Here is a 15,668-nt window from a genome sequence, read left to right as displayed (position 1 = left end):
TGGGCCATCCTCCACTGCACTCCCGGGCCACAGCAGAGAGCTGGCCTGGAAGAGGGGCAACCAGGACAGAATCCAGCGCCCCGACCGAGACTAGAACCCACTGTGCTGGCGCTGCAAGGCAGAGGATTAGCCTAGTGAGCCACGGCACCAGCCATGTTGGTATACATTTCTAAAATAAGATCCTGGTTTTGCGTTGGTAGGGTTACCACCACCCTTGCCTCAACAGGAAGAAGAGTTGTAGAAACAAAAGCTGGGAAAGGAACCTTCTCCAGTAAACCTGTGGCTCTTATAGCAAGTATGTTTTTTAGAACTGGTCAAAGAGAACAATATCAGAAGCATTCACATGTAGATCAAATATGTCATCCTTTAAATAAAATATAAACTAGACTCTGCCTTATAGATAGTAGCAGTTTTTTATTCACCCAAATATTAAATGTTATGGCCAACTTAAAATATTTATATGCTTCTGTCAAGCCAGCTGCTGGCACTGAGTTATAGGAACCAATAAAAATGGAAGCAGTACAAAAGTGGGCACCCATGAGACTCATACAAGGCAGTGAAGAACAAAAATAGAAGATTATCAACATTGTAAAAAGACGGACATGACAATATACCAGAGAGTGGGCCTATCAAAGAAGAATTCATTCTCTTAGCTCTTGATTTTCTCAAAGGGGGCCAGGAAATGTTGATGTTAGGCCTCACTCCCTGCTCTCTTGGGACTTCTTGCTGAGGGAGAGAGTAAGAGTTGAAAGTGAAGACTGCAGGGTGCTTGTGCCATATAAGATCTCCATCAACAAGCAACCCCAAAAGATCATGACTGTGAGAGTTTTGTAAATCAACTCTTAGGGTGCTTGCCCGAGGGCGAATAGCACAACAAATTAATCCTTTCTCCATGAAATGCAGCAAAGTTTGTATCTAAGCTTAATTCAAATTGCTCATTAGCTCTGACATGTTTCTAATGAGGTTATAATGCTCTGGGACAAAGATCAAGCCACTGAACACAAATAGCTAGGGATAGAATCATAGAAAGTTAAAATTAGAAGGACTTTAGAGCAGTGCTTCCCTAAAAGATAATTTGAGTCACCTGGATATTCTGATTCAGGACAGCTGGGGTCTAGTCTGAGCTTCTTTCTAAGATGCTCCCTGGTAACGCTGATACTGCTAGTCTACTTTATTCTATAGGTGAGGACACTATGGCCAAAAAACATCCCAGAAGCACACAGAGACTTACTTAAAGGCCAATATAAGGCAGTTAACTAATGGTCATAGACCTGTGGATCAATCTGAAAATTTTAAGTAGAAGTAGTGTGTTTACTCATCCTAGCTTTTGGGGACTGAAAATATTTCCAAGACATGGGATTTTCCCTTTGGAAACCAGGAAAATTCCAGAAATAAACAAGAAGAATTTTTCATTCTACCAGAAACCTTTTGAGTCTAATTATAATATGGAATCAGGATCATGTTCTTGACCTTGTCTGTCTCTGAATGGTGGAATAATGACCTACTCCCAAGCTAAGAACACATCCTAAATATCTCAAAGAGTGATGCCCAGTCAAGAATGAGACTCTGCAGAGCCTTCTATTACTACCTTGACAAATGCCTCCACAAGTGACAGTCTAAATAGATATCAAAGGCATAACAAGAGTATCAGGAACACATAGAAATAAATATCATACAAGCATTTACTGTTCCTTTTAGCTACACAAGGCTATTTGAAAGAATGCATATAGGAAATAAATCACTAACTTTTGTAAATCTCAAAACACTTATTTTTGTAAAATCAACACAGGAATAATATAAATCAGGATACATTTCTGAGAATGATGGAAAAAGTCATGCTTTGCACAACCAAAATTAGAAATAAAAACACATCCCTCCATACTTAACTCATTGGAATTGGGCCCATTAAACTTAGATATAATGAACAGTCTGGAAAGCAAAAATGAAAAAGTTTCAGCCTATTCAGTGCTGACAGTGTATTTCTAAGGCTAACAAAACAGAGGTCAAGATACTGATTCCATATACATCGAAAATGCAGAGTTAGTACAATCCTGACCACAGTGACTCCCACTCTCTGGAGTTTACATGTTCGAATAAGATACCAAGGAGGTCTCATTGAATTAATCAACTTAATATTCATGGAATTAGGACACTTAAAGGAAGGAAATAAATGTGGCTAAATATATACAATGCATTTGAAATAGGTAAAACACAGAACCCTAGACACTCAGCAGTCATTACCTGCAAATTAAAGAGGGCACAAGCAATCCTATTATGCATTATAAACAGCCCAGCTGCTGATTTAATGGTAGTTTCAGAAGCATAGCCAAGGAGTGCTTGCCCCAGTATTAATAGGATATGTATTGTATAAACCCAATAGTTCATGAGATTAACAAGGAAAATGAACTGAAGTGAAGCAACTTTGCAAGTAATAGGTGGCATCAGCAATTACTTCCCTGGAGCGAACACTTAAAAAGGGCTTGGGGAAAGTACATGTATATAAATTAGAATGGACATTATTCAAATTTTTTAATAATAATTTTAATTTTAATTCATTTCAAGTTCTTTATTGGTTGTAGCTCCTTTTTAAAAGGGTCTGTTAACTCAAAATGTCAATAAGAGGTCATGGGCTATGAGATCTGCTCCAACCATCTTGAAAACTAGCTACCATTACAGTGAGCCTAAAACTACCATGAATTCATTGTACATCAACTGTCAGGAGAAGAGCTGATCAAGTCACTGTACAATGTAATACTTTATCCATTTTAGTATTTTTTTTTGTCTTAGTACCATTGGTTGAACTCTGTAATTAACACACAATTGTTTTTAGGTGTTTAAATTTTAACTGAAAAGTGATCCCTGTTAGGAATTTGGAAAACATTATGTTGAGTGAAATAAAGCCAATCCCAAAGGGACAAATACCACTTGTTCTCCTTGATAGGTGACAACTAACTGAGCACCAAAAAGGAAACCTGTTAAAGTGAAATGAACACTATGAGAAACGGTGACTTGATCAGCCCTCACCCTGACTGTTGATGAGCAACTTAATATGTTATCCCTCTTAGTATTTTTTTTGTTTGTTCTACTTAATACTTTTGGTTGAATACTGTAATCAATACACAATTATTCTTAAGTGCTGAAACTTAACTGAAAAGTGATTGCTGTTAAATATAAGAGTGGGAATAAGAGAGGGAAGAGATGTGCAATTCGGGACATGCTCAAGCTGACTTGCCTCAAACGGTGGAGTTAGAAACATACCAGGGGATTCCAATTCAATCCCATCGAGGTGGCATGTACCAATGCCATCTCACTAGTCCCAGTGATCAATTTCTGTTCACAATTGATCGTAATGATAGGACTAAGAAACAAAGAGATCACATAAACAAGAATAGTGTCTGCAAATACTATCTGATAGAATAAAAAAGGGAGAGAAGGATCCAACATGGGAAGTGAGATACACAGCAGACCCATAGAATGGCAAATGTCCTAACAGCACTCTGGCCTCATAATCAGCCCTTAAGGCATGCGGATCCAGCTGAAATGCCCATGAGAGTATTTCAGGCATGGAAAGCCAAGACACTCTGGGGGAAAAAAAGAAAACCTAAATGAAAGATCTCCACAAGTGAGATCCCAGTGGAAAGAATGGGTCATCAAAGAAGGAGGTACCTTTCTCTGAAGGGAGGAGAGAACTTCCACTTTGACCATGGCCTTGTCTAAATATGATCAGAGTCGGTGAACTCAGGGGGCTTCCATAGCCTTGGCAGCTCATGACAAGAGCCTAGGGTGATTACTGAGGCCATAAACAAGAGTGTCAATTTGTTAAGTCAACAACAGGAGTCACTGTGCACTTACTCCTCATGTAGGATCTTTGTCCTTAGTGTGCTGTACATTGAGATCTAATGCTATAACTAGTACTCAAACAGTATTTTACACTTTATGTTTCTGTGTGGGAGCAAACTGTTGAAATCTTTACTTAATGTATGCTAAACTGATCTTCTGTATATAAAGAGAATCGAAAATGAATCTTGATGTGAATGGAAGGGGAGAGGGAGTGGATAAGGGGAGGGTTGCAGGTGGGAGGGACATTATGGGGGGGAAGCCATTGTAATCCATATTCTGTACTTTGGAAATTTATATTCATTAAATACAAGTTAAAAAAAAAAGAAAAAAAACTACCATGAATTCATAATTTGGCAACCGTCAAAATTACTCTCATTTCACTTTCATAGAACTAAATATTTCAAATAATCCAGGAGGCAATTTTCCTTCTACACACCTCAACAGCCTGAATGATATATGTATGCATTTTGACAAGCTAAAAAGGACAGTGAATTCTACTTACAAGCCAATGGACATACGATGAAAGAGAACATCTCCCTGACAGATGCTGCCACGGACAGTCTGACTAAAGCTCACATTGTCCAAACAAGAAGCTGGAAGGGTTTCCATAGAAGGAAGAATGTGGCTTCTATTTTTTCCAGACAGAGATCCATCCAGGTCTTCCAAAATTGCTGCATGAGGATATGGAAAAGCTACCAAGTTTGGAGAATTTATGAAGGTCAACTGGTTGCTCTTCACAGTAAATCCACCTATAAATTGGAAGATATAAAGGCTTTTACACAATGGCGCTAAAAGCAACTATCAAAAATGACAACTAAGTTACTGAATGCTTTCAGTACTTCAAATTGCACACCTTGCTTATTCATTCAAGAACACCAGAGTCCCTGTACTGGACACAGTAAACACAACAGGAGTGACACGAACCCTGCTGTGAGCAGCCTGTGGTCTAGGGTAGTCACTTTCTACTAGAGGAAGTTTAGCCCTCCAGGGGACATTTGGCAATAATCTTTGGCTGACACAACTTGGATATGGTGGGAGGAGTTCTCCTGGCATTAATGAGCAAATACCAGGGCTGCTGTAAAACATGCCACAACGAACAGGACAGTCCCCACAACAAAAAGTTATCTGGCCCAAAATTCCTAAAGTACTAAGGTTAAGAAAGTGATCTAGGGGTAAGCAGAAATAGACAACACTGAATACTAAACATTAAAGGCTCTATGGTTTATCTTTCTATCTGCTGACTTCTATTCCTCTATAGTAAGTCTCATTACATCAAAATATCTTTAATATTACACTTAAACATTTACCCTCAAAAGCAGCCTTCAATTAATCATTTGAGCAATAACACACTTTCTCAGAATTAGCTTTAGGGCTGTACATCTTGGCAATCTTCAACACACATGCCACATGATTCTTTGGTACTACCAGCCAAACTGATGAGACAGAAACTATGGCAGGAGTCTTCTAATTCATACCCTGATGGCACTAAAAGCACAAATTAAGTCCACATCTCCAAGTATATATACTACCATACTGTTGTATTATACATAACAATAAGTGCAGATGACTGTACATTTGAGTAGCAATGACAGCACATTGGTAGTTGATATGCATGATTATTATGATTATCTTAATTTTTGAGCCATACCTGATTTCCTGAAATTTGACGTCTAACTTATAGTTGGCCTCATGTAAGCTTTACCCTGTTTGGTAATAATTCAAGTTTGTTTTTTTTTTAAGTTTTACCCTAAAAGTCAAGACTTAAACTGATGGAAAGGTAAGTCTGACATTAAACTGATCACCTAAGAAGGATATTAGAATCTAGCTAAAAGTGGTGTGTTCTCCTTTGAAATTGGAAATTTTCTTTTTTTTCTCAAAAATGAATAAAATTGGGTGTGGTAACATGTTGATTTTGAACTTTATCATATATTTTTGCATTAGAGTAAATTGCATTGACATTAAAAAATTTAAAAGATAGCTGTAAAATGTATAAGAGACTAATGGTTTCATTCTACATCCAAATAGAGTACATGTAGTAAATTAAGTCAAGCATAAAAGACTTCAAAAATCCATCTCTTATAACTTCCTAGGTCATCTAATACTATAATCACCTGCAGTTCTACACCTTGAGCATATTGTACTTTGATATGATTCCTGTGGCACTATTTGTTCTTTGAAATCTCTATTTTTTATAAGCTGTCCCTAATATGTGGAAACTTTCCCTTTGTCAATTTCCCATTATAAATTCCTATTCACATTTAAAAACACTATTCATGAGTCACCTCCCTGAGAATCTCACCTAATACTCTCTCTATAGTCACTCCACCTTATCCAATCCTCTAGCATTGCAATCATCACTCTTTCTTACAATGGCAGGCTTAGACATTTATTTTTCAGTTTATATCAAGAGTTTGGAAAATAGGGGCTATGTGTTTTAAAATTTTGTACTCTCCTCATCCCAGTTTCTTTCTTAAGTATACCATGGAATAGACAGCGTTTTAAAATTTTTTAATTTATTTTCTTTTTTTTTTTTTAATTTGAAAGTCAGAAAGAGATATAGAGAGATTCTATTACTGGCCTGTTCTCCAAATGCCATCAATAGCCAGGGTTGGATAAGGCCAAGGTCAGGAGCCTAGAACTCAAACCAAGTGTCCCATATGCGTGATGGGGGCCCAAGTACTTGAACCATCATCTACTACTTCCCAAGATGTAAACTAGTAAGAAGCTCTATTGAAAGTGGAGTAGCCAGGACTAGAACCAGGAATTCTGACATGGGATGTAAGCATTCCAAGCAGTGACCTAACCACTGTGCCAAATGCCCACCCCACAAACAGTTTTTAAGCAAATGGAGAGGTGATTTAGCCCAGATCATCCAATAACAAAGAATTCGAGTTCATAAAGAGTAGTGTGGGGGCCGGCGCTATGGTACAGTGGGTTAAAGCCCTGGCCTGAAGCGCTGGCATCCCATTTGGGCACCAGTTCAAGACTTGGCTGTTCCACTTCCAATCCAGCTCTCTTCTATGGCCTGGGAAAGCAGTAGAAGATGGCCCAAGTCCTTTGGCCCCTGTACCCACGTGGGAGACCCAGATCAGCACAGCTCCAGCTGTTGTGGCCATCTGGGGAATGAACCAGCAGATGGAAAACCTCTCTCTCTCTCTCTCTCTGTCTCTACCTCTCTCTCTAACTCTTTCAAATAAAATTAAATAAATCTTTTTTAAAAATTTTTGATGTTTTAAAAATATTTTAAATTTTAATTTTTTTGTGATTATTTTCAGCACCTTATGAATGATATGAAATGGTGAAGCTATGAAAGAATTGTGATTTTTAAGCACCTGCCATGAGGCATTTCTTATTACTATTATTATTCATACAACCTTAAGTTCAGATGTTATCCAAATAAAAGCAATTATTGGTTCTGCCCACAGAGGAGGGGAAAAAAAGTAAAGCAGAGAATTGCTGATTATTCATTTAATTAAAAAAAAACAATTATCTCAATTGGTGATTCAAACCACAAGAGCATATTTACTTGAATTAGTTGCTTGGCTGTTTACAATGATCAAATCAACTAGATTGAGCTCTACCTCTTTTCACCTTGGCACATGAGATCTCTAAGGATTTTCTCATCACCTCTGAGTGTGGTTAACAAGTAAGCAAAAATTCCTATGGTTCTCATGCACACATCAAGCTTTTGGCAGGTACATTAACTACCTGAACTCTGGCTCCTGCAGGAAATGTTGTATTCAGGTTAGTGTATGCCCATGTGTCAACTCATCCAACATCACTGATTAATTTAATCAGTGAACGCCTAATACACACTAGATTCTCTTTTACTATAATCAAATTCTGAGCCAGAGAGATGTGATCTCTACTTCTGTAAAACACAGAACCCAGAACAGACACAGCAGCATCATGATAGAATGTGATGGACACCATCATAGAAGGAGCATGGGGACACAAAGAAACACAATGGGAGGACATGTCCTTCCAAACTATTTTTTTTTAGATTTGGGCAATTCTGATATAATCTTATAATGGAAATAAATAATGAGTCACAAAGGTTTTGTCACTGTTTATCATATTTTGTTGATTATTGGCCTTATTTGCCATTGGTCCTATCTGTTCAAACAACTTACCCTGTCCTTGAGAACACCCTGAACAGGTTCTGATGGCCACACAACTGATGCGATCAAAATTAGCAAAGGTTGTGTTAGAAATCATCAGTTCCCACCTTTTTGGAGTTTTAATCCCAGATGACATGCACAGGCTTCCCTGTTATTTAACAGAAAAAAAGGAAAATAAAAATAAGAGAACTTGCCAAATGAAATACAATTCATGATGCAAGAATAAAAGGAACAATAAAAACAAAAATACAAGCCCTAGACTAGGAGTAAATATTTGTCAATGACATATATGACAAAGTATATGTATGCAAAATATAGAAAGAAAAATAAGAATGCAGTTCAATCTTTCTGTATGTATGTATGTATCTGTTTATTTACTTATTTATTTAGAGAGTCAGAGAGACAGATAGGCAGAGAGCCCTCCCATCCACAAATGTCCAGGAGCCAAAAACTCAATCCAGGTATCCTACATGAGTGCAATTACTTGAACCATCACCTTCTGCCCCTAGTGGACACATTAGTGAGAAGCTAGAATTGGCAGCAAAGTGGGACTCAAATCTAGATATTCCAATATGGAATGCAGATGTCTCAGGCCAAATACTCTTCCTTGAAAACTCAATTTAAAAACCAGAAAAATAACTTAAAAAGACATTTCAACAAAGAGAATATAAGGACGGCAAGTAAATACACAGAAAAATGTTTAAGATCATTATTCATTGGGTAAATGAAAATTAAGTACAAAATAAGACCCCAAAATAGTGAAAACAGCAAGTACTGATGAGGATGAGGAGTAAATCTCTCATACACTGGGCTAAATGCAAAATGGGACAGCCCTTTTAGAAAACAATATAGCAATTTCTCAAACACTTAAATATACTCTTATAATGTAATCTAGCAATTCAGCTCCTACATATTTATCTTACAGAAATGAAAACTTGGATTCATAAAAATCCTTACCCAAATTGTTATAATAGCTCTGTTTGTAATCGCTAAATCTGGAGGCCATTCAAATGTCCCATAGATAAACAAACTATTTATACCCCTGTAGTACAATAATACTCAGCAATAACAAAGAAAAAAATACTTATATATGCAACAAGTTGGATAAATCCCAAACTTGTCATGTGGAAGCAAGAGCCAGTCTCAAAAAGTGATTCATGGTTTCATTTATATCATTGTGACAAAAGACAAAACTATAGTGTAGAGAATAGATCAGAGATTGTCAGATATTAGAAGAGAAGGTTTTGGAATATGAAGATGGAACATGAGGGATTTAGGATTGATGCAACTATGCTGAAATTGATTGTAGTGGTGGTGGTTCTATAGCTTCACAACTGTGCTCAAGTTCAGAGACAAAGATAAGAAAAGTTAGTTTTATTGTACTTAACATAAAAAAAGCATGTTTAGCAAATCCTAAAAAAAAACAAAAACTGCTTCCAGCTTAATTTTCCACTAAATTTTTTCAACAGATTCCATGCAAATTGTTAGGGCTTCACTGTTAAAACTATTTGTTCATTTGAGGAACACCAGAATTTGTACCAGAGCCTCTGATATAAAAAACAGGGACAAAAAAAGACAACCAGGGGCCAGCACCGTGGTACAGTAGGTTAATCCTCTAACTGCAGCGCTGGCATCCCATATGGTCGCCGGTTCTAGTCCCGGCTGCTCCTCTTCCAATCCAGCTCTCTGCTATGGCCAGGGAAAGCAGTAGAAGATGGCCCAAGTGCTTGGGCCCCTGTACCCACATGGGAGACCCGGAAGAAGCTCCTGGCTCCTGGCTTCGGATCAGCACAGCTCCAGCCTTTGTGGCCATTTGGGAAGCGAACCAACAGAAGGAAGACTTTTTTTTCTCTGTCTCTCCCTCTCACTGTGTAACTCTACCTCTCAAATAAATAAATAAAATCTTTATATTTTAAAAAAGATTTATTATTTTTTACTTGAGAGTCAGAGTTACACATAGAGAGGAGAGGCAGAGAGAGAGAGAGAGTGAGAGAGATCTCCCATCCAATGGTTCACTTCCCAATTGGCTGCAACAGCCGGAACTGCGCCGATCCGGACCCAGGAGCCAGGAGTTTCCTCCGGGTCTACCACGTGGGTGCAGGGGCCCAAGGACTTGGGCCATCTTCCACTGCTATCCCAGGCCACAGCAGAGAGCTGGATTGGAAGAGGAACAGCCAGGACTAGAACTGGCACCCATATGGGATGCCAGTGCTTCAGGCCAGGGCGTTAACTTGCTGCGTCACTGCGCCAGTCCCAATAAATAAAATCTTTTTTTATTTTATTTATTTTAATTTTTATTTTTGACAGGCAGAGTTAGACAGTGAGAGAGAGAGAGACAGAGAGAAAGGTCTTCCTTTTTCTGTTGGCTCACCCCCAAAGTGGTCGCCTTGGTCGGCGCATTGCGACCGGCGCGCTGCATCCAAAGCCAGGAGCCAGGTGCTCCCTCCTGGTCTCCCATGCGGGTACAGGGCCCAAGGACCTGGGCCATCCTCCACTGCACTCCCGGGCCATAGCAGAGAGCTGGACTGGAAGAGGAGCAACCGGGACAGAATCCAGCGCCCCAACCAGGACTAGAACCTGGGTTGCTGGTGCCGCAGGCAGAGGATTAGCCTAGTGAGCCATGGCACCAGCCTAAATAAAATCTTTAAAAAAAAAAAAAAAAGACAAACAACAGAAAACAGAACCAGTGGATAAAATGTAATAAAGGAATCAGAAGAAAACTTACACAACTTAAACACAATCTTCACCAATCTTAGAGAAACAAGCATATTATATCCATGAAACAAAAGGAAGTCTAAAATGGGATTTTCAAAAAAGAAAAAGGTAATACATCTAGAAGAGCAGAAATAAGAAATTCAATAGGAAAAAAATTGAAGAAATACACAGGAAAGTAGAACACAATAACAAAAATATGGAAATTCAGAAGAAGCAAAGAATATTAGGAATACAAACCCACAAGTCCACTATCCAAATAATATTTGAAATAGAAAAGAGAAAATTATAAGAGAGAATTACCAAAGAAATACTTGAATAAAACGTACCAGAAAGGAAAGATATACTTTTCCAGACTGAAGTTCACATCCAGCTCTTAAAAACATTTTTATTAGAACAAAGTCAGACCAAGGTACATCATGTTGAAATTGTGAAACACCATGGGAAAGGACAAGGAACTCAGAGCTCTCCAGGAGAAAAAATACAAAAGGTTGCCTAGAGACTCAGAATCAGAGTGTCTCAAAATTATTCATCCTCAATACTAGAAACTAGAATACAATGGAATATTGCCTTCAGAATTTCAAGGCAAAGTGAACTGTAACCCAGTCTTCCATAACCATAACCTATCAATAAAGGGTCCCCAGATGTAGCTCAAAAACTTTACCGTCCATAGTTGGTCATTTTTTCAGAAAATTACTTTAGGCTATACTCTAACCAAATGGGAAATTAGACTAGAAGGAGGAAAACATGGAAATCAGGAGTAGGAATTTCAATACTACTGACAGGAAGGAAATCTCCAGGATACTGGCCGAGAGAGAGTTCACAATATAGCTATGAAATTATTCTCATATCTGCAGGTGCAGGAGTCAACATCTTGGGCTGTTGCTGGACACTACCCACTAAAGCTAAAGGAGTATCCTGTGACTCAGACATGTTACAAGTTGCCATTTGTTCAACAGAAAAATATGCATATGAACACCAAGAGACTTATCAAAGAATGTGCTTAATAGCATTATTTATAATAACTAAAAATTGGAAATAAACATCAAAAGCAAAATAATGAAATAATAAAACAGGCATGACATGGAATACTACATAAATTATTAGAATAAATTATTGTAACACACACAAAAAATGGGTGAATCTCACAATGTTGTCCCAAAGTAGAAACATACAATAGTTACATTCCATATGATTCCAATCATAAAAGTTCAAAAGCAAAAGAAAGTTATTAACGTTCATAACGGTCTGAACAATACCTCTCCTTTGCCTAGGGAGTTATGGGGTGGGTTGAACAGAAGGGTCCTTGAAGGGGTGAAACTGGTCATGCCCTAGTTCATGTGGTGATATACACATGCTTGATTTGCCTTATAAAAATCCAGTAAGCTTGCCTCTTTTGGTGTGTGTACTTTTCTCCATAAATGTTATCTCACCTTAAAACATGCACTTTAGGGGCTGGTGCTGTGGTGCAGTGGGTTAATGCCCTGGCCTGAAGTGCCAGCATCCCATATGGGAACCGGTTCTAGTCCCGGCTGCTCCACTTCCAATCCAACTCTCTGCTGTGGCCTGGGAAAGCAGTAAAAAGACGGCCCAAGTCCTTGGGCCCCTGCACCCCTGTGGTAGACCCGGAGGAAGCTCCTGGCTCCTGGGTCCGGATCTGCGCAGTTCCGGCCGTTGCGGCCAACTGGGGAGTGAACCATTGGATGGGAGATCTCTCTCTCTCTCTCTCTCTTTCTCTGCCTCTCCTCTCTCTGTGTAACTCTGACTTTCGAAGAAATAAATAAATCTTTAAAAAAATTTACTTTAAAAAGGGACCAAATACTAGAGAAAATTATCATAAAAGATAGGAAAGTAAAGCAAGAAGTTAAAGAAGTTTAATGTCCTTTGTGGCGCTGGTAAAATTTAACAGCTGATGTTTTGTTAAGACAAGAGGCATGTTAAAAATTTAAGATCAAAATCAAATCAATCAGAACAAAATGAATGACTTTTAAATGAGGAACTAGCAAATATACTATGCAATGCAAGCAAAAATCAAGTTAGGAAAAAATTTTAAAAAGTAAGAAAGAAAATGAATTGGAGACTGAAAGCACAAAATAAGATAGTAAAAATAAATGCAAACCTATGTGAGACATCAGCATGTGGATGGTTATTGAAATCACTAGAGAAAATGAGATTTCTCCCAGGGAGAGCAAGAATACTGAGAAGAAAAGGGATGCTACAATAGAATTTAGAGAAACAAAATGATGAAAGGTTTAAATTTAGCAAGACATATCCACAAGTGAAAATGGAATATCACCTCTTCAGAGACGGGAGGAAGAATGAGGCAATCTCACATTTGTTGGTCTGAATACGGTATTTTTAAAGTAGCAGCATCTGCTCAAGTTAATGACAATAACAGCAAAAACACATTCATCCTGCATATATCTCCAAAAGCAAGGTGACCATAATTTAAACCCAAATCAAGATTTTTTTTGTTACAATGGTACTTTAATAGAGATACTAGTAATAAATAACAAAAAATGGAATGTTCATCAAAGTTACAGCAGACATAATGTTCGGTTGACAGTCCCCTCAACAGAGCAAGGCTCGAACGATACCAGACAAACTGGTATTTGTTGGGATACACCATGCAGCTTTCTGCCTGTGTGGGTTAGAGGCCCTGGTTCTACGTGCCTAGGATTATAGTCACAAAACCAGTATTGGCACAATTGTGCTACAGACTACATTTTTAATAGTCATAATAACCTACATAAGACATTGAAGAATGTTTCCCTCTACCCTTGACCTCTGGGAAATATCAAAACTTCAAGACTTCCCTCAGATTGCAAGTACCAATACATGTATATAAATTCCATTCCAGAAGTGAAATTTAACAGGTGCTGGATTTCACAATTGACATATCAGGTATACCTTATCTCTGGCAAGTCTTAATGTTCCTTAGTAGGGGGTGGGGGAAGGTTACATACGTGGCTGAATATTTAAATTTGTTCAAGTAGAATATTAAATAGCAAAAAAATTTGCTCAAGTACAAAAATCAAAATCAAATGAATATGTTTCACAGTATCAATAACTCAATTAACTCTTCATAAAGAAAGGTTAAATCATCAAAACTAAACAAGTTTGATATTCAAATCCTTCTCCTTACTACTAACACTTTAATCACTAAAAACTGGCCGGTGCCGCAGCTCACTAGGCTAATCCTCCGCCTTGTGGCGCCGGCACACCGGGTTCTAGTCCCGGTCGGGGCGCCGGATTCTGTCCCGGTTGCCCCTCTTCCAGGCCAGCTCTCTGCTGTGGCCAGGGAGTGCAGTGGAGGATGGCCCAAGTGCTTGGGCCCTGCACCACATGGGAGACCAGGAGAAGTACCTGGCTCCTGCCTTCGGATCAGCGCGGTGCGCTGGCCGCAGCGCGCTGGCCGCGGCGGCCATTGGAGGGTGAACCAACGGCAAAAGGAAGACCTTTCTTTCTCTCTGTCTCTTTCTCTCTCACTGTCCACTCTGCCTGTCAAAAAAATAAAAATAAAAATAAAAAAAGTCACTAAAAACTAAATGTATAATTTACTTTGTAGAGGTAACACACAAGAAAGAACTGACAGAATTATTTTAAAAAGGATCTGCTAAATGTGTCAATCCTTTATCTGTCCACTTGACATACTCTACCCACCTACTCCACTCTAAAAAAATTCCACTGTTCCAAAATGACTTCCTGACCTGTCCTCAGGTGTAGAAGCTATTTAGGTCTACACAGTGAGGGATGATGCACTTCTGCAGTCCTGGCTGTCAGATTAGAGAATCTGCTGATGTTCACACTCCTTTTAAAACTCTTCCCAAAAATATAAATTGAATTTGTAATCCCTCAATTCAGACAGTACTCCAATATGTGAAACACTCCAATATGTGAAAATTCTTTTTCCAACTTTTAAATAAAAGCCACAGAATGAATCCGTGTGGCTAAAAACTAAATCTGAATTATATGTGTCTGGCATTGAGTAAATGTATTTTTGAGTTCATTTTGCTAGATTTTATTAACCATTTCATGTTTGGTACCAGGATATTTTTGAGTGTGAAGGGAGTCACTATTTAGATGGAATTCTGGGAAAACAGATTTAAACATACTGCCCAATAAACCTGGATATACAGAAATGCTGTATTGCGTTTCTTCTCAATAAAACTATCCTCACTGAAAACTTTTCTATCTGTAGTGACGTAAAGGTAATATTGAGAATAAGTGTATCAACATATATACAAGTAAGTTTATAGGACAAAGAAATATCATCCAATTAAAAAAATTCTTCCAGAAACAGATGTTTGTTTTAGGATATGACTTAAACTGATCATTTTATACTACTAATTACATGCGGATGGGTGGTCTATGAACAGATAAGCTGAATTCTCTAAAAATCTTGATTTTTAAAACCACAGCATAAAAGATAAAGATATCTAAATGCACAGCACAAAGATAAAGACTAAAATCATAATTGCACAGAGAGGTTAGGAATTTTCTTCTTAAACTGACAAATGGCAATTAATTGGTTACCACATAAATCCGAAAATAATATGGATAATTTTATTCTTTGTTTATTTTAACACTAGAATTTCTCAGATCCTTTAATATTTTTGTTGCTTGGTTTTACAAATTTTACTGTGTATATTTGAGGTTTAAAACATGATGTTATAAGTCACATACAGATGGTAAAATAGTTATTATATGGAAACAAGTTGACAGATCTGTAATCTCACATTGTGATTATTTTATGGGTGTGACTATAGTAGCTAAAATATATATTTTATATATATAATATATTTTTATAAAATATATATATTTTATATATAATTTTATTAACTACACTTCTTATGTTATACATTAGATCTCCAGAAGTGCTGGAGATTTTGAGGAATAGAGGGTATAGTAAACAGCTCAGTCTAAATGTAATTATCCAATGAATTTCTTTTCCCACACACTCTTTTGGGGCTAGCCTTTCATGAATAGTACTTC

At 37.8% G+C, this 15,668-nt stretch overlaps 1 protein-coding gene across 31 annotated transcripts in view; it reads right to left on the bottom strand.

Annotated features, from left to right (window-relative positions):
• PKHD1 (PKHD1 ciliary IPT domain containing fibrocystin/polyductin) overlaps positions 1–15,668 on the bottom strand; it is a 524,425-nt gene that overhangs the window by 274,866 nt on the left and 233,891 nt on the right. For 30 of the 31 annotated variants that reach the window (XR_016234007.1, XR_016234005.1, XR_016234006.1 and 27 more), the window contains 2 exons: positions 7,974–8,109; positions 4,343–4,589 (listed from right to left, as the gene is read on the bottom strand). Coding sequence is in view for 21 of the 31 variants with exons in the window: in XM_089333174.1 (XP_089189300.1) it covers positions 4,343–4,589; positions 7,974–8,109 (383 nt within the window). In the remaining 10 variants the exon portion in view is untranslated. The remainder of the gene's footprint in view (positions 1–4,342; positions 4,590–7,973; positions 8,110–15,668) is intronic. The other variant, XR_016234014.1, reaches the window with a different exon arrangement.

The sequence above is a fragment of the Oryctolagus cuniculus genome, chromosome 5 (assembly GCF_051225735.1).
Source record: "Oryctolagus cuniculus isolate XC-2025 breed Fujian yellow rabbit chromosome 5, ASM5122573v1, whole genome shotgun sequence".
Lineage (NCBI taxonomy): Eukaryota > Metazoa > Chordata > Mammalia > Lagomorpha > Leporidae > Oryctolagus > Oryctolagus cuniculus.
Note: the sequence above shows the minus strand (reverse complement) of the source record. Positions and strands in the feature narration are given on the sequence as shown.